Source organism: Crocodylus porosus, unplaced genomic scaffold (genome assembly GCF_001723895.1).
Source record: "Crocodylus porosus isolate Cpor-Errol unplaced genomic scaffold, CroPor_comp1, whole genome shotgun sequence".
Classification (NCBI taxonomy): Eukaryota; Metazoa; Chordata; order Crocodylia; family Crocodylidae; genus Crocodylus; species Crocodylus porosus.
Genome location: NW_017728943.1, coordinates 101,116,589 through 101,139,645, shown reverse-complemented (window position 1 = coordinate 101,139,645; position 23,057 = coordinate 101,116,589). Strand labels below are relative to the sequence as shown.

The window sequence follows — 23,057 nt, the reverse complement described above, 5'->3', positions numbered from 1 at the left end:
GATGCACATTTATGATCTGAAGCCTCTCCTCAGAAAGCAGTATCATTTTGTCTGCCCATAGTCTTAGTAATATAGTGATTAAGCTAAGGAATAAGTTGGCAATAAAGGTATTAAAGACAGGAGTTAGAAGACAGCTAAGTGGGCATTTCTGGGGGGGTTGTAGAGCTACAGGAATAAGATGCTGTTAAAAAGCAAAATAAATTAATTAAAAGGTCAAATAAAAAAGGGTATGTACAATATAGTAAGGTATGTAGCCTTGTAGCATTCCAAAAGTATATGGTCTGGCCTTTCAATGGTGTCCCAACATCTAACAGCCCTAAACATGATTTGAAAGTCATTTTAAAATTGTTCAGCTACCACAAGGAATCAGAACTTGTGGCAGAGGTGATACTTTTATTAGATCAACTAGATATTTGCAAAAAAAACCCCAACTTTATTTCCAAGCTTTTGGGCACACACACCCTTCCTTAGGTATAGGAGAATGCAAAGATTGTAAAATTTCTCCTACGTGGAAATGAAAATTCATATTTCACAGGACAGCTGAAGGTGGTGTGAGATCTCCTGGTTGGAACAGTTAATTTTGTGTAAATACCTCAGATACTACAAGGCACAACATAGGCTCAAGGACCTGTTTCTACGCAAGCAAAGATACAGTCACATGCTGAAAGACAGGAATCGATTCCTATAACGAAAAGTGATTATTTAGAATAAAAAAAGCCTACACTTCTTAGTTGTTTGAATGTATTTTGTCACTTAAACTGCTTCCAAGGTTGAGAACTATTTATCTGATTGATTTATATGCCACCTTCCCCATACTGAGAAACTCATCATGCTGAGCAAAATTCAAGACATGCAAAATTCAGTGCTGAACAATATTAGACACGATAGACATACAAATGGATTGTTAGATTTCAGGAAGTACCAGGGCAGAAGTATATTGGAAATCAGCATATCGTTGAATTCAAGTATGAGAGATTCATGACGCAATTTGTAAGGAATTATACACCTAACAGTTATTTATAATGTAAACTTCAATGATAAATTAAATATTTTAAAAATGTAATTTAATTTTTTTGTTAAAAGCATTACTAGACACTACTTCCTCCAGACATCCTCATATCCTTTTGCCACTTGCAGTAGATTCTGATATTCTGCATATAGTTTTTATAACTGTCATGAATTTGTTCCAGTCCTAATTTTATGTACCATCAATACAGATCACACTAGCTCCATCATGCTACTACAGCAGCAATTCATAATCAGAATGCTGCAGCACCCCGGGGTGCTGTCAGATCTTCTCAAGGATGCCAGGGGTGTCACACAATATTAGCACTGCTTGATGTACAAATATCTACCCATAATTCACAAGAGAAGAGGAACTTGGAGATTTCAAATCTGAATTCACAGTGTCAAAAACATTCTTGGAATCTTTGCAAGAGAAAGAATGTTCTATTATTTTTCTGTCGTCAAGCAATGAGTGAAAACTAAGAACCGGAATTTTCCAAGGGGTGCCTTGAGTCTAAAAACCTTGATAACCACTGAACTACAATATTTGGTATAATGATGAAACAGCTGAAGGCACACCTTGGGCTAAGGCTATGCTTATTAAAAGCTTTTCTGGGATAATTACACCTGTTAGATTTGTGAACAAGCTACCTCCCTAGCTGATATAAATTATGCTGGCAGAATTACTAGTGTAAATGTAGGAGTTATACCAGCAAAAAAGATCATTTTGCCAGTGTAACTTATTTTGGTTGGGTAGCTGATTTCAATCTTTTCTCGAGTGTAAGCTGCATGTACACTAGATTTCGTGTAAACAAACCATAAGCTATAGCTAACAAAGCTGTCCTTTCAATGCATTTTTAAATTAAAACTGATAATACAAAATCTACACACTTCAGGAGTTTCATTCTTATGTTCTTCAGTTTCTGCTCAGTAGTTTTAGAACCTCTATGTTAATTGCTTAATTCCACACTGCTATTTCTAAGCTTGAAACAACTGCAGTATTTTTGTATGGATTTACAGGCTTTAAATCATTTTTATTTCAAGACTGTTCAGTGTTTGCCATAACAAAGTCAAGGTCTACAAAATTGAAAACAAGTCTTTTCTAGCCCTTTGGGGCTTCAATACACATGCAGGGAGGCTGCTCTAGTGCTGGAATTCCAGCACGCCGGAGTAGACTTGATTAATCGAGTCTGCTGGAACATGGAAATTACTATACTCCAGCAGATTCCAACATCACATGCATCAGCGTCCCTGGACTGAAAACAGCAGCAAGGTGCTTTAAACTAAAGCTTGTTTGACAAGGTTTAGTTCAAAGCACCCTCCCGCCATTTTTCAGCATGGGGACACCGACGCACGTGATGCACATAATTAATTAGCAGAGCTCCGAGAGCCACACTAAAGCCCACCCTCTCTTCCCCCAACCTCCCAGAACACATCTATAAATGCCCTTAATAACAAAGCAAGAGGAGTTAGGAGATCTTGTCATATTTTTGGGGGGTCCACCAGCCCATTTGTATTTTTGGATATGTGAATTTTGTCCAAGCTAACTTCATGTTTCCCTTTAATAAAAATTTCTACTTTTTGCTTAAAACAGAGAAGTGACAAAAATATTACAACTCAGCTAAGCATTTAAGTATGACTACTGAGAACAGAAAATTGCAAGGGCTCCTAATACATTACAATTATGACTGGGTCAGTTAGCTAAAGTAACATATGGACAAAACTTACGGTAGCAGAAAAAAGGGCAAGGGTTTTATTATACATCTGCTGTTCCACGGTAACTTTTACACACTTCCTGCCTGCGCCACTCCCCACCCCCAACTAGAAGCTCAAGTACAGTAGCTTAGCCTTCATTAACAGAGCAGGGTCCAAACAGTAGGATCATATTGTGAAGAGAGTAAAGATAAGAACTGCATCACACTCCTTCATTGTTTGGTGTGGAGGGTGGTGGTGATAGTGTCAAACAGGTTATTCAGGTGTTGGCTGTAGGAAAAAAAAGACCAGGCCATAGCTAACACACGAAGGCAAAGAGATGCCGTACGCTATCAGAAGTCCCAGATAAGCTACTTTTTACAGATTACTTTTTCCCAGGCTGATGCATACACTGAAGCCATTAGTTCTTTCTGCTCCAGACATGAATGATTCTGCATTACAGTGCATCATTAAATGTCTCCTAGCAATAGTAAATGCACCAAAAGTTTTTCATGCTGTGTATAAAATTCTGTTGAAAGGGCACTGGGAGGACAAAACAATGCTGTAGGTTTCCAGCATTCATAATGCTTTATCTGGCTTTTACCACCAGAATTTGTTGATCTCTACAGTGACTATATATTACCAAGAGATTCTGACACCATTTTAGTTATCTGTATGTGTTGCTTTCTGGTGTCACATATGGTGTTTGATGTAATTCTATTTTCTGCGCTTTTCTGAAAGCCTTGATTTGCTCACAAATATACAACCACTCCTCACTACGTTCTGTTCCTAAACCGCTGCTATCTTTCACACCCCCCCCCCGCTGTTCATTCTTTTTCAGCAAGAAATTGTTAGAAATAGGGGTGCACTGACAGATTTTTTGGTCCGATATGATCCAATTCCAATATGCACCCCTGCAGTGTGAAGAGCAGTGACTGGCTGGTAAGTCTGTTGTGGATAAGGGGTGGGGGGAGGGAAGGCACAGGGGCGCAAATTGAGGCCTCCATGGTGAGGGAGGGAGGGGGGCTGAGGCAAGGGCAGCCACTGTCCAGCCACAGGACAGAGCTGCGGCTGGTACAGGAGGGCACAGGGGGTGGCTTCTGTCACTGCACACACCTGGGAAGACATGGGGGGCATGTGCCCCATGATCTATGCACAGCAAAGGGCAGGCTGGGGCCATGCCAGGCTCTTCCCAGCAGGGCGCTGGGCTGGGCTGGGCTGTGCTCAGGGTAGGTCGCAACAGTACTGAGCAAGTTTTTGGGTGGCTGCAGCCCCCCAACCCAGCACTGCCACTGCCTGCTGGGAAGAGCCCGGTACCACTCTCAGCAGCAGCCCGCCCTCACCCCACACACAGATCTGGCACATGCCCCCCCCCACATCTTGGGGTGTGCACAGCAGTGGAAGCTGCTCCCCTGGACGAGCTGCGGCTATGTCCCATGCCCCACCCTGCTAGGCAGCATCTGCTCCTGCCCCAGGGCCAGTCCCATTCCCTCCCTCCCCATGGGGCCTCGATCTACACCCCCTGTCCCTTCCCTCTCCCCCCCACTTCCCCAAGAGACTTACTGGCCGCTCTCCACACTGCTGGGCTGTTCTCCTGGCCACCTGCATGCTGCGTTGCATGGAACATTAATCAGCCATGTTATTGGCCACGAGCCAAAAAAAGCTGATTGCTGATCCTCTCAATTTTCCTTATATCGGTGCTGATCCAATATAGGACAAATGCATCGGTGCATCACTAGTTAGAAGGGTTTTTTTGTTCTGATTAGTGGGTATTCTAGATAGTATCTTCTCTAATGGGTTGAGAAGACATTCAACCTTCCATCAGCTCTTGTCTGTACTTCTGAAATAACCCATAGATGCCCTTCATAGAACATTTCATTTTCTACACAGTGGTTTTCAAAACTGTTTTGCAGAACCCTGGAGTTCCACGATAGGTCATATGGGGTTCTGCAGACAGAGTGGGGATAACGGCAGAGCCAGCCAGGTGCCAATGAGCCACCATTGCCGGGCTGGGTCACTTGGCATCAATCTTTAGGAAAAGGGTAGGGGTTCCACAGCAGGAATGATATGAAAGTACTCTATGACTTGAGGAAGTTTGAAAGGTACTGCTCTATGCCACCAGGAAGGGCTTCACAAACCACAACTGTTATGGAACTATTACATATACCATAAAAACTCAGTGAACTCTGAAAACTACTGAATTTCCCTTTTTACAGCCCAAAATGGTATTAGTAACTGCACATGACGAAGTCCTAAACTTAAAAGATTTTCCACTTGCACAAACCCCACCCATCAGAAAAGCCCAAAGAAAGTTGTGAACAAAGGTTATAACAAAGAGAGAGTTTATTGCAACTTACATTCATTCCCCTACGGATAACATATGACAGTATCTCTTTAAAAATCCTTTTGAAATTTAGTCAGTTCCAAAAACTTAATTAAAATTATTTTCAGGTACCACATCTGGCCAGGTTCCCTGTTAGATTTTGTAGTTAAAAAACAAAGAGAACAACAATATTTCCTTTAAAAACATTTTGCCTTTTTTTTTTTGGTTACTATGCAAAAGATCTATTGCATAGTGAGTATTCTCAAGCACATGAAGTACACTTAAAAGAACTGCGTAAAATACTTTCACTAACTGTAAGAGTTACTTTGTAGCAATTGGAAAGAAAAGCTACCTGAAAATATTTTTTAAATTGACAATATATACTTAAAAAGTGGCACAGGGATTATGTGTTTGCCATCTCTCAGTCATTATTTGCATCACAGCAGCACTACTAGTACAATCCCAATCCTGATTAGGATTTTCTTGTGCTGAACACCCATGTTTTTTGAGGCAGGGAACATGTAATCTAAACAGCTGACTAGATCAAGTTTGCTGATTAAAATGGCCCTGTCTAGACTACAGATACACCTTTCTTAGCAGCACTACTCCTAAACAAACTGCTCTGCTCTATAAAGGCTCTCTCAAACTGGAAGCAGTACCATCTACACATGACACAGAGGGTGGGCTAACAAGCACTGGTGAGTGACAGTGCTAATTAACCCACCCACAGCAACATATGGCTACATTGCTTCTTGTTTAGGAAGCTGTACATCTGATATTTTCAGGGCACAGCTTGGCCAAGTAGATTTGCAGTTTGGATGTGATACAAGACAGGGTTGTCCAACTTCTGGCTGGCTAGGGGCCCCAATTCCCTCAACAATGTCGACCCCACCCTGCCATGCTATAGAGGGTTTCTGGGTCTCCTGGCTCTTCAGTCTGAGCTGTGCTGTCCCCAGGGTGTGGGCAAAAAGCAGAAGCAGGAGGAGGAAGGTGGAACCTGGAGACTTCAGCAGCAGCAAGAGAGCAATGTGGAGAGCGGTGCCTAGACTGTGAGCCTGGGCACTGCAGGCTGCCGGTTGGACAGCCGGGGGCCCCAGACATTTCTAACTAGTAGTCTAACAAACTTTGATGCAAATGAACTGCATTAACAGTGAAGCTAATGCTGCATTAATGAAGTATCCATAATTTGTGTTACCTGAAAATCTTGTAGTTAGACTATGCACTAAAAAAGGTTCTATTTATTAAGTGCAAAGCCTTCTGATTTACTAATTCACCAAGCAACAGGTAAAATGAGGGTCTAACTACTTTTCACTGCCAGTCTCACAAACTTCTCAAAATACTCACTCTAAACTACCAGCACAGCTATAACAATTGACAGTTACAATTTCTCCATTTCTGTAGTTTTGGCAAGGTTTACTTTGAATGAGGTCCCTGAACTATACTGATCCATGCTAAAGCTTTAGTATGATTCAGAAACCTATCTATAACAACAACAAAACTGCATTGCATCTGGGTCCCCTTGGCCTGGCTGTAATTTTAACATGTACTCAAATGCACTTAAGGAAACTTTCTATTTGTTAATTGTTTGCAACACAGAGCACCAAATGCAATTGAGACTGTAGTGTTTGTAGGGCTGCTTAATTGCATGCGACTTTCCTCTTAGACTCTTCTTCCCAAAACAGAGATGAAAGCAAAAAGCCTTGTAAGTCACTTCATTTTGTGGTTTGTTCTCTCTCAACCCAACTGACAAAGCAGCTTTGAGTTCCAGCATTCCACTTAGCTGTCAAGGCTGTTGCCCTAGAGAAGTCTCTTTTAAACTCTGCAGTTTTCTTCTGTGCAGTGCAGCTGAAAAGGAGTATGTCATTTAGACACTCCACAAACATTTGCTGCCATCACATCAGCCATGAACACAGATTAAAAAGTGTTAAGAATCCATGGTTGTAGTCAAAAAATGCTATAGCTAGCTACAAAACTACATAGGATAGGTTCAACAAGGAGCCCAGCTCTGTGGCTGTACTAAAGTGCAAGAGAGTATATGGAACCCATTTACTCTCCTGCATATCCTGAATAAACTATCCACTTCACCAGGCCTTTTGAGGGATTCAGGGGCAGGGGGAGGTAACAGTACATGAGAGGAAAAGCAGCAGCCATTGGGGATATTCCTTTTCTGGCATCAGTGGGTAAGAACTGGCAAAGCTCTGATTCCACCCATAACGCTGCACTGGTTAGCACAGCTTAGCTGGCATGTAGTGGCCATGTCCAGACCAGCACAGTCACGTAGTCTGCAGCACCACATAGCAGTGCAGGATATGCCTGAATCTGAGGTATCTGGCAGCATGGTGGGGGGGGGTTTTCGGTCCCTGGAAATCCAGAAGTCAAACAAAAAAACCCAAAAAACTTTCAGCAAAAAAATGGGATGGCACACGAGGGGACAGTGCACGTTGTCCACAAATAGAGCCTTGCTGGCCAGAGCCACACTCCAGCTGCCAGCCAGGCTCCAAGAGCAATGGAGCTGCAGCTTCCCTGGCCCCCAGGTAAGGCTTCTGAGGCCAGCAACTGCACTGGTCCCAGCCTCCTTTATCCCACTTGGGGCAACCTGCTGCATGCCACGGGCATTCCCCAGGGACAACCAGCAGCAGCACAAGGTGTTCTGCTGCTAGTTGTTCCTGGAGAACCGCATGTCCATGCTTGTCTGGATACAGCCAATGGGGACAAAAGTAATGAAACCATGTTTTACTTTCTACTGCTTTCAAAGGGAAAGAGACAAAATTGCATTGTTCCCTACCCACTCCTTAAATAATAGTTGTGCATGCCTTATTTCAAAACGCTGAAATTGGGCTCTCTGCTGGACTCTTCCTAATTTATCCACAGCCTTTGTAATGTGCAGTGCCCCAAATGGACATAATGCTTCAGGTAAGACTTCACCAGTTCCGAACAAACAAAAAGAATAACATCCCTTGACTTAAAAGCAATGCTCCTAGAATCATAAGAAAGTAGCGCTGAAAGAGACCTCACAAGGCAACCTAACTGAGCCTTCCACTCAATACAAGATCATCTTTAAGTGACTCTAAACAATCCTGGCCAAGTGACTGGACATCCTGCTCTTCTGTAGGTAGCCTGTCCCAATGCTTTACCACCTGTCAGTCAGAAAGTTACTCCTGATCTCCAGTCTAAATTTCCTCTGCTGCAGCCTGAGTCCATTGCTCCTAATCCTGCACTGGACAGCCACAGTGAAAAGCCCTGCATGCTCACTATAATTGTCTTTCAGGCATCAAGTATCTTTCTAACACAGCCCAGTATGCTAGGACAGGGGTTGTCAACCAGGGGTACGCTTACCCCTGAGGGTACTTGGAAAGGCCCCAATGGGTACATGGTAGCAGTGCAGAGAAGCAGGGGCACTTTCGGTTCCGCTGGCAGCACTCCCAGTTTCACCCTTGATGCTCATTGATTGGCTGCCAGGAATGCCCCTGTCTGTCAATCAGCTGCCAGGGGACCCTCCCCCCCATCCACCAGCCAGGGAATTCCCTGCTTCTCAACCGGCAGCTGTGGGTACACCAACAGAAAAAGGTTGAAAACCCCTGTGCTAGGAATATGACAAGGGGCTTTCCATGTTAAATGAGGAAAAGACCATGTCTCAGAATCAAGTATTACATTGAAAAACCTCAAGAAAAACCCAGAAGCCAAGACATATGAAAGTTGTTTGCTTTTCTATTTTTTGTTCAATAAACAAAAATAATCTAAAAACCAAAACAGTTGCATGTGTGCTATGTTTCTATGGGATGAAAGGACTGTGGTTAAGCAGTGAGCATGCAAGTCTACTATGTCTGAAGTGTTAATAGGAATAATGTAAATAATTGGTAGTATGTTCTTACTAGTTATGAAAGATACTACACAACATTTTTTTTTAACCTGAAGATTTCTACCATGCTTTCATTGGCCTTTGTGCGTGGCAGTTATTTTACTACTCAAGATTACAACCAAAGCTGACTTACGTGGTCATTTAGCTTTTTATTCAATACTTTGCAATACAAAAAAGTGCCCCAAATATTTTACACCTTACTAAGGATAACCTCCTCCTTCCTGCTTCTACTTCCCACAGAATCCAGTTTCGTTCCAGCATGTTTGACCAAAATGTGATAGGGAAAACCAGGTATGAGTTCTGATGAGAAAAATCACAGTTTTCAAAGACAAGTGTATATTGAACTCTTTTAGGTACACTTCAGATCTCATTTACATTACATATATATTGATAGTGATAGGTAGGAAAATAATCCAATCTAATATTAAAAACAGCTTTTGAGTCAGCATTTTTGTTAAAAAAAGTTATTGCATTTGGTACCTTCCCCTTGCACCATGGTTTCCGGAGCTGCCTTGGTTATACAAAAAACTCGTGTAAACTCCCACATTTTTCCAACGTTATCAGTAGCAAATATAACTGGAAGAGAAATGTACAGTAAAAGCCCTGTTATCCAGCATTTTACTAACCAGAATATTCTATTAACTGCAATTCCGGCTGGATGCGGGGGGAGAGGGGAAGTTCGCATGCAGCCGCCGCCACCCACCACCCTTCACTGCTGCAGCCCCACGTCCAGCCAAAACGTTCACCCTGCACTGCCACCGAGAACAGCCATCCTCAGAATTTTTAGATACCTGGCACCCCCCGTTCCCCACTCGTGCCAGATAACGGGGCTTTTACTGTAATATCTACTATCTATATAAATAATTATTCGCAATAAAATAGCCTCAGAAACAAACAGAAAGAGCAAATGTTTGCAGAGTCCATTTTTAAAACAGTGCATACACCCTGACAAGGTTGAAGCAGTCTTCTCCTATGTTGATTACAGCACTTAGCACATTGAGAACAACACTAATATGGCTGACTAGCTTATCTGACATTATGAAAGCATAGAAGCATGATGAGCACGGCCTGCAATATTGAAATACGGGCTTTCTTGAGTACATGAAATATTCTGCCATTTTTAGGTTGTGAATTGGATGTTTGAAACATGCATTTTTGCAAGGACATCATACACAGGACTACTTGATTTTGACACATTGGCTATATCCACACAAGCAGGTGTGCACCTTTCCAGCAGCACAAATCTGTGCTGCTACTTCATGCCACAGTGTATGCACCTGTCTGTATGCTTTGTAAAGGCATTTGTCCTGCTGCTCCAAATGCTGCAGAGGCAGGCTGGCTGGGGCACAAGGTGGTTCAGTAGAGACTAGACATACTCTGCACTGAAGCAATCTGTGCCCAGCCACCTGGGGGAGCAGGCAGCCTTGGGCTGCCCAAGGCTGCCTATTCCCCCATCTCCATCACTATGGAGCCCCCATGCTGAGACTCCCTGCACCCCAGCCAGGTGCTCCCTGGGCCGCAGCATGCCTTGAGATGGGGAAGCAGGCAGCCTTGGGCTGGCTGCTCAGCTGTCTTCATGTGCCTCAGCACAGGGGCACCCCCATTTCTGCATCTGTCAGCCACTTTGTTGTTGGGTTTGGTTTTTTTTTTCCTGCCAGAAAATCCCAGTATCAAACTTTGCCCCAGTGCTGCAAGTTAGCTCTGCCATACACTGATTAAAGATGCAACTTGTGCAGTTTATGGCATTGCAAAGAGGTTTGGAGTGCTACAAACTACATGCACCTGCATGTCTGGACCCAGCCACTGTGATCTTCATTAACCGAGATCTAATTATAAATCATACATTCCATGATAACCCTGAACTAACGATCTGCAGAAATGGGGGTGGTACCACTGGTAAGAAACTACATTTTACACTAGCAACATTTAAAAATCAAACACTCAGGTTTTTTTGTGCTGTTTTGATTAAAAATATGAGAGGCAACATAAAATACACTGAATTTGCTGCTTATTCATCACAGATTCTTCTGATAACGCAGAGGTGGATTTCAAGTTGTTAAGGAAAATATTAAATTTTTAGTAGCTGGAAAAAGAATTATTAGCATTTTTGAAACCTGAAAAAGCATAGGAGGCAGCCTGTGATCAAGGGGAAATACATTAATTGCACATATAAACAGTTTATAGTTTATAATTAACTGTACATGATGGTAAAAACTTTGCCAAGATGTCTGAGACAGTCCGAAGCCTGGATTTTTTAAAAAGAAAGCACTGCTTTCCTCCACATTTGTAAGTTATCTAAAAGCAAAAAATCCACATGACTGTTAAAGTTCTTAGATTGTGTAGGTTAATTGATGCAAGGGGAAAGTTTCAAAGCAAATTCTACCACTGCAAAATTCATAAGACCATGCACATAATGGCACTCAAATGCACCTGTCAAAGTGAAGTGCTCCATTCCACTTCTACTCCATTATTTACTTTCTATATTACACCAGTCTAAGACAAAGGCTGAAAACCTACGGCCCGTGGGCCAGATACAGCCCACAAAGGGATTGCATCTGACCAGAGACTGCTTAATTCAGTTCACAATTTACTAAGGGCATGCTGATCTTGCCAGCCATTTGATCTGGTTCGTGTTTTGCTAATGGCCACCCTATCTGCTCCAAGCGGGTGCTAATGCCCATAGTGGAAGGCTATTCTCCTGGCTGCAGCCTGCATTCACAGTTGGGGAATGACACTTGGCCCATGGTGCCAGCCAGGTTGAAAGCTGTGGCCTACATCTGCAAAAGGCTGCTGGCTCCTGGTTTTAAGAAACAGCAATCCCAAAGTAATGAAATCTGCCAAGCTAAAATTAGTGTATTTGGTATGCAACTTGAGATGCAGGTATGAACAGTCTGTGAGCTAGCACAAGCCACAAACTGATCCTAGTTGGAATCTTGCTCACCTATGTTAATAGGCAAGTACAGTAAAAGTTCTGTTATCAGGCATGAGTGAGGAATGGGGGGTCCCAGTAATCTAAAAACGCCGGTTACTGAGGCACGGGTTTCCGGCCACATGTGGAATGGCGACAGCACAGGGTGGTACATAGTGGCCGCTGCTGCTGCGTGCAAGCTTCCCCCACTCTCCACATCCAGCCAAAAATTCTGGTTAGTAGAGTGTGCCAGTTAACACAGCTTTTACTGTACTAGTTATGAATGCAAAAGGTCAACATTCCTAAGCAAGAGTACACAAACAGCTTTTCTGTGACTTTTCATTCCTATAATTAGGAAAAGCACTTCTTCAGAAGTAGATAGCATCTTTCTAATCCTCAGTTACTACACTTGCACTCATGTGTAAAAAAAGCAAAAAAAGAAAGACGAAGTTGGAAGTTTCTCTTTACTTTAAATGTTGTTTTGTTCCCTTTTTGAGGGCAGGGAGGGGCTTATACACAGCAGAAAAAACTCTACAAAAAGACAAACGTAAAACCACATGCTCTGAAGAGACTCAATGGCAGATACTATAATCTTATTTTGCAAGCTGACAGTACTTTTTTATCTTAAAAAAATACTGTTTCCATAACACTACTCATTGTACAATTTATGTCCTTCTACAACGATGCAGACAAGGCATGCTGTAATATGTATTGGTCAGTTTTAATTCTAATACATCAATTTTCCAAACATATGATATGTAATGGTACACAGGTTTCAGTCACTCAAGCTACTCTTAATTTAGAAGCTACTACACCTACACAAACATTATGTTAAGATAAGAGACCAACAGCTTTAATTATGAATTAGAGAAGCAGAAGCTGATAATGAACAGGATCAACTAATATTGTATGCAATGACAGGCCATTGTTTGTAAATTAAAGAAAGCTTCCCATTTGCCATCTCCAACAATAAATATTAAGTTACCCATTCTTTTTTCCCAAAGCTCCAATATTCTCTACTGAAGTCTAATAAACTGACTCCCCCTCTATACCTTTCTTCAACACAAGTCTGTTCCTTCAGTGCTATTCTGTATGTTAAAAGCCTTTGCCATGCTACCATGTCAAGTTTTCCTGTAGTCTCAAAAATATTATTTTGCCACACACCCCTGACCCCTTACATAGTTGGCTTCCTATCCTAACCAGTTTCAGATGAGAGAATGCTGGTGTTGCATTAATCCAAACTGTCATATAGCCTTTCCCAGAAGAAAGAAAAATAAGGTGTCTCTATGTTCTTGTCTTGAGGCAGAGTGAAAGAGTTTACAGCATCAATTGCTCTACAGCCATAAAGACTTTGGTGATAGAGTGGTAAATTATTATAGATTAGCTTCCTGTTCCTCTGGGCTAAGAATGTGCGCCTGGATGGTTACTGCAGAGCAGATGGCACATGATAAAACTTCACCTATTTACCCCACAGCAAAAAAAACAGTGTTTTTCAAACTTTTTAAACACAAGATACTCCTTAGAAAATGCCAACTCTTAGCTGTCATTTACTTTTTGACTACAGAAGAACTGCTCTACTATTTTTCTGTTTCAAAGAACCTCAACAGGCCAGAATGTTTTAGACACTATGGATTCCTATTTGAAATCTCCAAGTCTACCTTGAGAAATGTGTAGGTGTTTACATGCGTAGCAGTTGTAATATTGTGCAACAGCTTGGTTCAGAATCACTGCCACAGATTCTTTCAAGCACTGATGCCCCAGGTAATAGGCACACAGAATCCTGAAGAGCAACAAAAACAAGAACAAAAATTATGCCAACTAATTCACTGAGAAATCTTGACAATATTTTCCATCTCCCTCTCACCAACAAGTAACTACAGCCAACAAAAATTGCTGCATTCAATGTTTTTGTACAAGATAGATGTTGACCAATTAATTTTGTTCTGAAGTCGCAATAGATTTACTCAAAATTGAACTGAACCCGTATGAGCTACATCATCATAACAATTAACTACAGTAATCAAACATTCCCAGAATTGTATTTACAAACCAGCTTTTTCAAATGTAGCCTATGTGCAAGATTTCAGTAAAAAGGTGCCAAAAGAGAGGCCCAGGGTTGCACCTTAGAGATTAACTAGTTCAGAGAGGCATGAGTTTTCATAGGCAGCAACTTACTTTGCCAGGTTGTTGTTATTATTATTAGCTATATCCGATGAAGCAGCTTGTTGCCTATGAAAGCTCGTGCTTTTCTGAACTGGTGAGTCTCAATGATGCCACCTGACCTACCTTCTGCCTGATTTCATAACAAGACAGCTAACCACCTCTAGGGGTGGTTCAAAAGGGGACTTAGACAACTTTATTTTAAAAATGATAGTTAGGGATAGAACCTCAAACACAGGATTTCTTAGGTCACTGAACACTGGGAGCTGTAGGAAGTGCCCCTTTCTGCATATGTCCTACTTAAATACTTCTTAGCATCCTCTTCCTGCCACACACTGGGTGTATCTACAAGAGATGCTAAATGTGCAGTAGACTAACTCTACTGCACATTAGTACATCAAAGCAAAAGCCATGCTAGTGCACTAATGTGCAGTAGAATTAATCTACTGTGCATTAGGGCTTTGAGAAATTTTGCCAGGTATTTTGTTTCTAAGCTGTTTCAGTGCATTTTGAGCTCAAAACAACAGCGCTGAAACTGCAGTGACAGCCAGCTGAAACCCAGCGCACAGATCTGGAGGCCCGTGTCCCTCAAGAGGGCTGCACCGGAATCCTCCTGGGGGGTGTACGTCCCCAGATCTGCATGCAGGATGACAGCAGGCTGCTGTTGTCAGCTAGGGCCAGTACCAGCACCGGGTTATTTCCGGTGCTCAGTGCAGGCTATGAAGAGAGGAACCCAGTGCTGCCTGCTGTCATCCCACATGCAGATCCAGGGGCCCACGCCCCCTGGAAGGAGTCTGGCACAGCCCCACAGCCGTCCCCAGATCTGTATGTGGGATGATAGTATGCTGCTGCTGCTGGCAAGTGATAAGAGTTTTGCTTTGAACAGCGTGAGGTGCAGTTTCCCAAAAATTCCCGCACCTATCTCCTTGAAACACGGCAGGTTTCATGCCCTCTGAAGGGGCTACCATCCTTGTGATTTTCAACTGAATCAGGCATGAAATGACAAAGTTATAGCCATTTTCATGATTCCCCATTATAGCCTATGGGTAAAATGATGAAACAAAATGGAACAGTGCTTCAAAACAGTGAAACAAAACACTATTCCTTTCGAAACAACAAAATGGAAGTTAAAATGACACAGTGCTATTTCACACAGCCCTACTGTGCATTAGCATCGCTAAAAAAGGCATATGCTGATCCTACTGCATGGTAGCTCCAGTTACTGCGCACTGAGTTAGTACCTATTAATACAGGTACTAAACTTAATGTACAGTAACTATGACACATTAATTCATGTGTAGATGTGCCTGTTGGAGACCAGCTTATTTGTTATGACTTGATAGTGGGCCTAGGTCTACCGGATACTCTAAGTTGTCTTTAATTGCTAGAAGGAGACCACTTAACATGCAAAAAACAATTTCTTCAGACAACAAACAACAAAACAAGAATGACAGTGAAGGCTACACTAGAGTGCCAAAGGCAGACATGGAGCAGAGAACTAAAGCTAGTGCTCACAGGTCTTAAAAGAGGACCCACTGGATGCTGCCCAGTGAAATATTGTTTGGAGATGGGCATAAATAAGGGAAATGAAGACAGCTCTGCAGTTGCCAGGGTCCCCTGTGGCCACACCTCCTTCCTCTTCATCAGGTAGATGGATATCCTAGCCAAGGCCAGAAGGAGACTGACCAGAAGGATTGGCTAGATTGACCTCTACTATGGACTAGTATGGCATTTCTTATACTCTTAATACAAACAATAAGAACATTTGTGAGCCTGAAACCATCACAGTATAATAATACAAGATAGAAAGATGCTAACTTTTCAATTAATCATAGAAAAGTAAGGCTCAAAGGAACCTCTGGAGGTCATCTAGTCCAACCCCCTGCCTGAGGCAGGATCATCCCTATCCAAACTATGGCATACAAATCACATAATAAGCCTGGGAAACAGTCTGGCCCTGGTTGGCCTGGCATATATTGGTTCCTGCTTTCCTCAGTCTCCCCTCCCTCCACCACCTCCAAGCTGACAATTTAAATCACTGTCCAGCTAGATCACCCCAATGGCTGACAGTCACAGCTGTTACCTCTACTGTTGTGCCTCACAGCTGTGGAGATATCCCCAAACTGTAGGAATTTGTTTAGGTTATATCTGCCTATCGTTTATCCCCAGTTAACTTCTGTGGCTCAAAGATCTGCAAGACAATATGTAGATTGACAAATAAAGCCCGTTTGAGATCCACTCTGACCCTATATAGTGCCTAAGCTCCAAGATAACATTACAGGTGGAGAGGGAGCTGAAGACTTAGGGAGGCATCCCAGTTTATTCTGGGAGTGTCAGGTGGATGGCATATTAAGGTTGTTCTCAGATCTGTGCAAAAAGAGGTTTAACCTCTTCTGAATGAAACTTATACTATGAATACCTCTCAGTTTTGGGAGGATGCAATCTCAGAAAGACTGTCCTATTCTCAAAGTGGAAGTGTTATATGTTTGGGGAGAATAAACCTTTTTACTGAATAGCTCATTCAATAAAAGTGCCAGAAAGCCCTGCCGAAGCTCCTGATCTATACAGACGCTGGGCAAGCAGGGTCAAACTAACACAATGCCTCTTTCGGGCATGCACTGGGCTTCATGCGGGGATGAGCCAAGCTGAAAGTAAAGCGCTGGGATTTTGGGTTTTTTTTTTTCCATGTCGTCAGTTAGCAGCCAGTAGGGCATGCAGGCTCATTTATTTACACAAGCACAAGACATATTCTGGAGAAGAGACTACTCCTGGGAGGTAGTAGAGGGCCTCTATGCTACTGCTACTCTGAGGTCCGTATTACCAAAGCTATTTCAGGTAGCAAGCAGTCACTCAATAGCACGCCCATATTATAATGTGATACTGCACTGGATTATCTTAATTTGACTTAATATGGGGATACATAGAAAATTATCACTTCTCTGTCCTTCCTCAAGCCCTCCTGTACTTACATGTGATTCTTTTCCCCAACAACACAGAAGATACATCTTTCCATAAATCTGTAGGCTGTCTACTACCACAAGACTCTGCTCCTAATGGGGATTTCTGAGCTCCACTGTGAGTAACGAATAGTCACGTTCTGCTAAAACTGTGACTCATAACTGGAGTACCACAATGCCTGGCCCACATGGGGTGGCAAGACAGTCTCCTTCATAGTCCAGGCATCCTGAGCCTGCCCCCGCCCCCGTGGTCAAACGGTTCCCTGCATCCTCTCCTACCACTACTGGAAGTATGAGGAGCAGATGAAGGAACAGAGCTGAAAACCACAATTCCTTGCGCCCCACCCCCCAGCACCACAATGCCACAGGTGGGCACCATTTTTTAAGCTTGGTGTATTCTCCCACTCCTCCCATGCTCCTGGAGCAGGCTGCTGGCATCCAAGTTCCCAGAGAAGCAGCTGCAGCACTGTGCTCACCCCTCATGTACTGATCAGGGGCAGGCAGCAAAAAAAGACGAGACACAAAAAAAAGCAGGGTCCAGCCCCTGCCATCCTCACGTTGCACAAACCTCTGTACATCTAGTAGCCACGGCCACCCCTTCCTGCCCCCTGCAGGGGTCTAATGACCCTCTCCCAAAGTCCTCAAATCTGCCTTGGCCACACTGAGTACAGCCCCGTGCCATGCCCCGGGGTTACTGAGCCTGCAGGTATCGAAGCCGATACCCGGAAGCCGAGACGACAGGTGCCGAAGAATCACAGAGAAGCGGGGCGGGAAGGGACCTCCAGCCCAACCCTGCCCGAGGCAGGAACAACGCTATGCCAGCGGGGCCAGGACAGGGACTCGCCTCACCCCCCCGGGGCGGCAGGCCTGGCCCCAGGCCCAAGGGGGAGCAGGGCACTGCCCCAAGCCGCAGCCCCCGCCTCACGCGCTCGGGGAGACGCGGCCGCTCCTACCGTAGGTCTCGGACATGGCAGTCTGCGACATGGCGGGGCCAGACCTCACCGCCTCGGGCTGCTGCTGCTGCTGCTACTGCCCGCGGGGCCAGTCCCAGCAGCGCACACCAACCCCTGCCAACCGCAGCCAACCCAGCCGGGCCAACCGCCGCAGCAACTGCCGCGTGTCTGCGCCTGCGCGCTCCCGCTCCTCCCCTCGGGGCGGAGCTACGCGTCTGCGCCTGCGCGTTGCCGCTTCCCCACCCCCAGCCACCAAAACAAAGCGCACGTGCGGCGCTTAACGGACTGGGCCGTTGGGGAGGAGCGTGTGCGCGCGCGGACGTTCCGGTGGTAGAATGTATTGGCGTGCGATGTTAGCGCCGCGCAGTTGGCTTCTGATGTGCCCGGGGAGGAGCCTGCTGGAGCTTGTCATGACGTCTCCCCGCCGCCCCCCAGCATCGGGCACGGGGGTAGCGCGTGACACTGCGGGGCAACGCCTCGCCTCCCCTCAGGTTTCATTCCTGACGTCACCCGCACCCCAAGTGCTCTGAAGGCGAACAGGGCTCAGTGGCTCGCTGCGCATGCGCAGTACTGTGAAAGCCAGCAACCTGCTGCTGTGAGGCCCGTGCAGGGTAGTGCGGGATAGTTGCCACCTTGGGGATGTAATATGGGCTCTGCTACTGTGTAGCGCCCTAGTCTTCACCCCCAGGGCCAACCCATGCCAGGGAGCCAGCAACAAGACCACACCAGCCTTCACATGGCCACTGACTCATTCCCAAAACACAGTACTCCCATAGTGAGGGTGGCCCCCCCCCCCCTCCACCAATCAGTAGTGACGGCTGCACCTTCTTCCACAAATCAGAAGTGACGTAGGACTGCTGCCCCTTAACCAATCAGCAGCAAGGGGAGGGGCCACCAGAAAATGGCTACTTCCCCTCTTCCTTTCCTGGGTGGGAACCTTGATCCTCCTGGCTTTGCACCGCCTTACCTCTAGGTACAGCCAATAGAGTTTGGGGGATAAATGATTGACATGTGTTTCCACCAATGAACTGGAAAAACAGGCTTTTTTTTTTTTGCTGCCCATTCCTCATTTAGAAGCGAATAGGGAGCAAGGGGATCTCAGAGCTAGTGGGCACCTTAGCCAGGCTCCATTCAAGGGGTGACCAGGTGTGCCCCTTTGATGAAGGGGCTGGAACCCAGGGCCACTGGGGTTTGCTTCCCTTCCTTCCTGGGGAGGCCAGAATGAGCAGGCTTGGGTAGCACTGGTAGTGGGACTTAGGGTATCAAAGGGATAATTGAGGTTATAGACAGCCCCTGAATGATGGGCAGTTCAGCGGGGCTTGATGGAAGGGGGTTGGGGGGGTCCCAGATGATTGGAAAAGGGCAAACATAGTGACCATATTTAAGAAATGGGAAAAGAAGTGTCCAGAAAACTACAGACCAGCCAGCTTTACCTCAGACCCTGGAAAGATCATAGAGCAGATCCTCAAGGAATCCATTTGTAAGCACTTGGAGGAGAAAAAGGTGATTAGGAACAGTCAGCAAATCAGGGGCAAATCATGCCTGACCAGCCTGATTGCCTTCTATGGTGCGATGACTGGTTTTGTGGATGTGGGGAGACTAGTGGATGTGGGGTTCTTTGACTTTAGCAAGGCTTTTGATATGGTTTCTCACAACCTTCCTGCAGGCAAGCAAAGGAAGTCTGAGTTGGATAAATGGACTATCAGGTGGATAGAAAACTGGCTGGATCATTGGATTCAGAGGGTAGTAATCAATGGCTAAATGTCTAGTTGGTAGCCAGTATCAAGTGGAGTGCCCCAGGGGTTGTCCCGGGGCCAGTTTTGTTCATGGAGTGCATCCTCAGCAAATTTGAAGATGACACCAAACTGGAGGGAGTAGTAGATATGCTGGAGGGTAGGGCTAGGATTCAGAGACCTCAACAAATTGGAGGATTTGACCAAAAGAAATCTCACAAGATTCAACAAGGACAAGTGCAAAGTTCTGCACTTAGGACAGAATAGAAACCAACAGTTTACCCTTGTTGCCAAGAAGGCTAACGGCATACTGGGCTGCATCAGTAGGAGCGTTGCCAGCAGATCAAGTGAAGTGATTATGTCTCTCTGTTCATCACTGGTGAGGCCACATCTGGAGTCTTGTGTTCAGCTTTGGGCCTCCCACTACAGAAAGAATGTGAACAAATTGGAAAGCGTCCAGTGGAGGACAAGGAAAAATGATCAGGGGGTTGGAACATGTGACTTATGAGAGGGTGAGGGAACAGGACTTATTTAATCTAGAGAAGAGAAGACTGAGAGGGGACGTAATGGAAGCCTTCAACTACCTGTAGGAGGGGTTCGAAAGAGGATGGAAATAGACTGTTCTCAGTGATGGCAGATGACTAAACAAGGAACAATAGTCTCAAGTTGCAGCACATGAAATTTAGGTTATATGACAAGAATTTTCTCACTAGGAGGGTAATAAAACACTGGAACAGGTTACCCAGAGAGGTTGTGGAATCTCCATCCTTGGAGGTGTTTAAGACCTGGATGAACAAAGCTTTGGCTGGGATGATCTGGTTGGGGATGGTGCTGTTTTGAGCATGGGGTTGGGCTAGATGACCTTAGGTCCCTTACAAGTCTCATTTTTTATGATTCTATGGAGCTTATTTGGTTTAGTTAGTCTAGGGATGTCCAATTGCTGACAGACTAGGGGCTGCAGGTTCCTCCCTGCCACACAGTGTCACACAAGCACCCTTTCTCCCTGCTGCCCCTACTGGCTGCAAAAGCCCCCCTGCCACCAACTGTACTGCAGGGGCTCCCAGCATGGTACAATGCCATGGCCCCCCCTCCCCCCGGGCAGCATCTCCTGCCCATTCTGCCCCCTTCGTGCAGTGGCCCTAGTGCTGCCAGCCCCGCCACAGACTTTCCCACTTCCCTCAAAGCCCCTCCCCGTCCCCCCCACTGGAGGGGTAGGCACTTCCCCTTGCACCCACTGCTCCAGTCCTCCAAATTCCACCCCCACCCAAGACTTACCTGCATTCAGCTGCTGAGGCTCACACAGACACACACAGATTCGAGTGGTGCCCTTGCCTCCAATTGCCTTCCCTCTGTTCCCACTGGTGGAGCTAAGTAAAATTTCAGGCATTGGTTCAGATTTCAAAAAACTGCCTTGAGGGAAACTGGAGAACTCAAAAATAGGACATGTCTGGAAAAACCTGGACATATGGTAACCCTAGGCTGGAGGAGGGAGGGAGAGCCTGGGGACTCAGGCAGCAGCAGGAAGAGAGCAAAGAGGGGAGCAGTGCTCAGGCCAAATCCAGAGGTCATTGTTTATCCCCTTGGGGGGTGGGGTGCATGTGGCCCACAGGCTGCTAGTTTGACAGCCCTGAGTTAACCTATAAGGTGCCACATCTACCCTGCCTCCTGTCTCATACCTGTCTCTCCTGTGAGACTCTGACACCCTCCTCTGGGTCACTTGATTCTGCCTCCTGCCAGAAATAGGGTGCCGGAGGGCCTGGGGTATTATCCAGGATATCCAGCCTGTGTTCTTACGTGATAACATTTTTTAAAAGTGTTTATAAATTACAGAATCGATTGCAGCTCCCAGAGTTTATATGTACTTGTATCAGTTAATTTTATAACTGGTCCTAACCAGGAATTTTCTGTTGATTTTCCTTTTTTACTTAGACTATTTCACTAAACTTTTTGTGAAACAGGGAAGTCATTCCAGAATAGCTGATAGCCAATGCTTAGGGTGTGACTTGAGCTGGAGCAGACCTACAGCTCAAATCTTATCTGATTCAGTCTCTCTTTCCCAGGTGAGAACCATGGCTATCAGGCTCTTCTAGGGTAGGTGTCTCTTAATTTCTCCTGTTGGGGCTGGTCCACTTATGCAGTTAAATATCCATTGGGTACCTTGGAAAGTAATAACTTCTTCATTTTTTTGTACCTCAAACACAATTTAGAAAACGATATCATTGATTTGTATACGGCAGTGATTCTCAACCAAAGTGCCACAAGATCTTTTTAAGGGTGTCCAGGGATTTCAACTAGGAATCCATAATATTAAAACCATTCTGACCCATTGTGGTCTTTCTGAGTTCTTTGCAAAGAAACATATTCATTATCTTCATGATATTTGGTGAATAGAAGTTGTATTTATAAGAATACATGAATTCCTAACCTTAAACACCACCTTAGAAGAGGTTGCTCTTGTGACAGGATCTGGGCCAAGTGCCATCTGTTGTCCACTCCCTACTTTGCTTTCAGGAACCCAGACACTAGCTCCTTACAGATTTTGAAGCCTCTGCAATTTAGATATTGTCTGAGAACTGATTCTTTCTTGGGCCCTGTCTCTAGTACCCTCTCTGTCCTATGAGCTGAAGCCCAGGCCCCAAGTCTCTGTTGTCAGGGTATTGCTCTGACCATCAGACTCCCAACTACCACAGGTATAGCAGCCCCTTTCCTAGAGTTTCATTAAGGTCTAAGCCTCATGGCGTGTAAGCCTAAGGGTATAGATAGTTTTTGCACAGACCTTCATACAAGCTAAGAAAATTCAAAAGATCATTAAAAAAGACTTCCTGAATGCAGGCCCTCTTCATTTATGAAGACTCCCAACTACCACAGGTATAGCAGCCCCTTTCCTAGAGTTTCATTAAGGTCTAAGCTTCATGGCCTGTAAGCCTAAGGGTATAGATAGTTTTTGCACAGACCTTCATACAAGCTAAGAAAATTCAAAAGATCATTAAAAAAAGACTTCCTGAATGCAGGCCCTCTTCATTTATGAACATTCCCAGGTAAACAGCTTATAATTTTTACTCTGATCTAAATTAATCCTATCAAATAAATGAGGTCCAGCCTGCTAAAATAGCTTGCCCATCTCTTTCTTTTTTCCAGCTCTCATCCAACTCTGTTCATCTCTCCCCAGTCATTTCCTATGACTCATTTAAAACTCCTTTGAGTTGTTGCTGTTAATTTCTATTCCTTCCAATTCCTGCCCAATTCTGAGGGCAGGAAAAACTACCTCCTCCAGTCTCAGCTACCTACTTACCATGTCTATTGTTGGCCAAAGCACACATGTTAAGTGTACTTAATTACCCCTAGTCTGATGGGTAATTAAAGTCATCAGTGACTTGGAGAGGGGGTAAAAAGCACCCTGTTCAAATTTGCTGATGACACTAAGATGTGGGGGGATGTGGGCACACTAGAAGGAAGCAACAGACTAC

General features: G+C 44.7%; 1 protein-coding gene across 1 annotated transcript in view; it reads right to left on the bottom strand.

Moving 5' to 3' along the window:
• Positions 1-18,039, bottom strand: part of RAB4A (RAB4A, member RAS oncogene family) — a 33,465-nt gene extending 15,426 nt beyond the window's left edge. The window contains exon 1 of the mRNA XM_019549869.1: positions 17,858-18,039. Coding sequence (XP_019405414.1) covers positions 17,858-17,888 — 31 coding nt within the window. The 5' untranslated portion in view covers positions 17,889-18,039. The remainder of the gene's footprint in view (positions 1-17,857) is intronic.
• Positions 18,040-23,057: the final 5,018 nt, after the last annotated feature.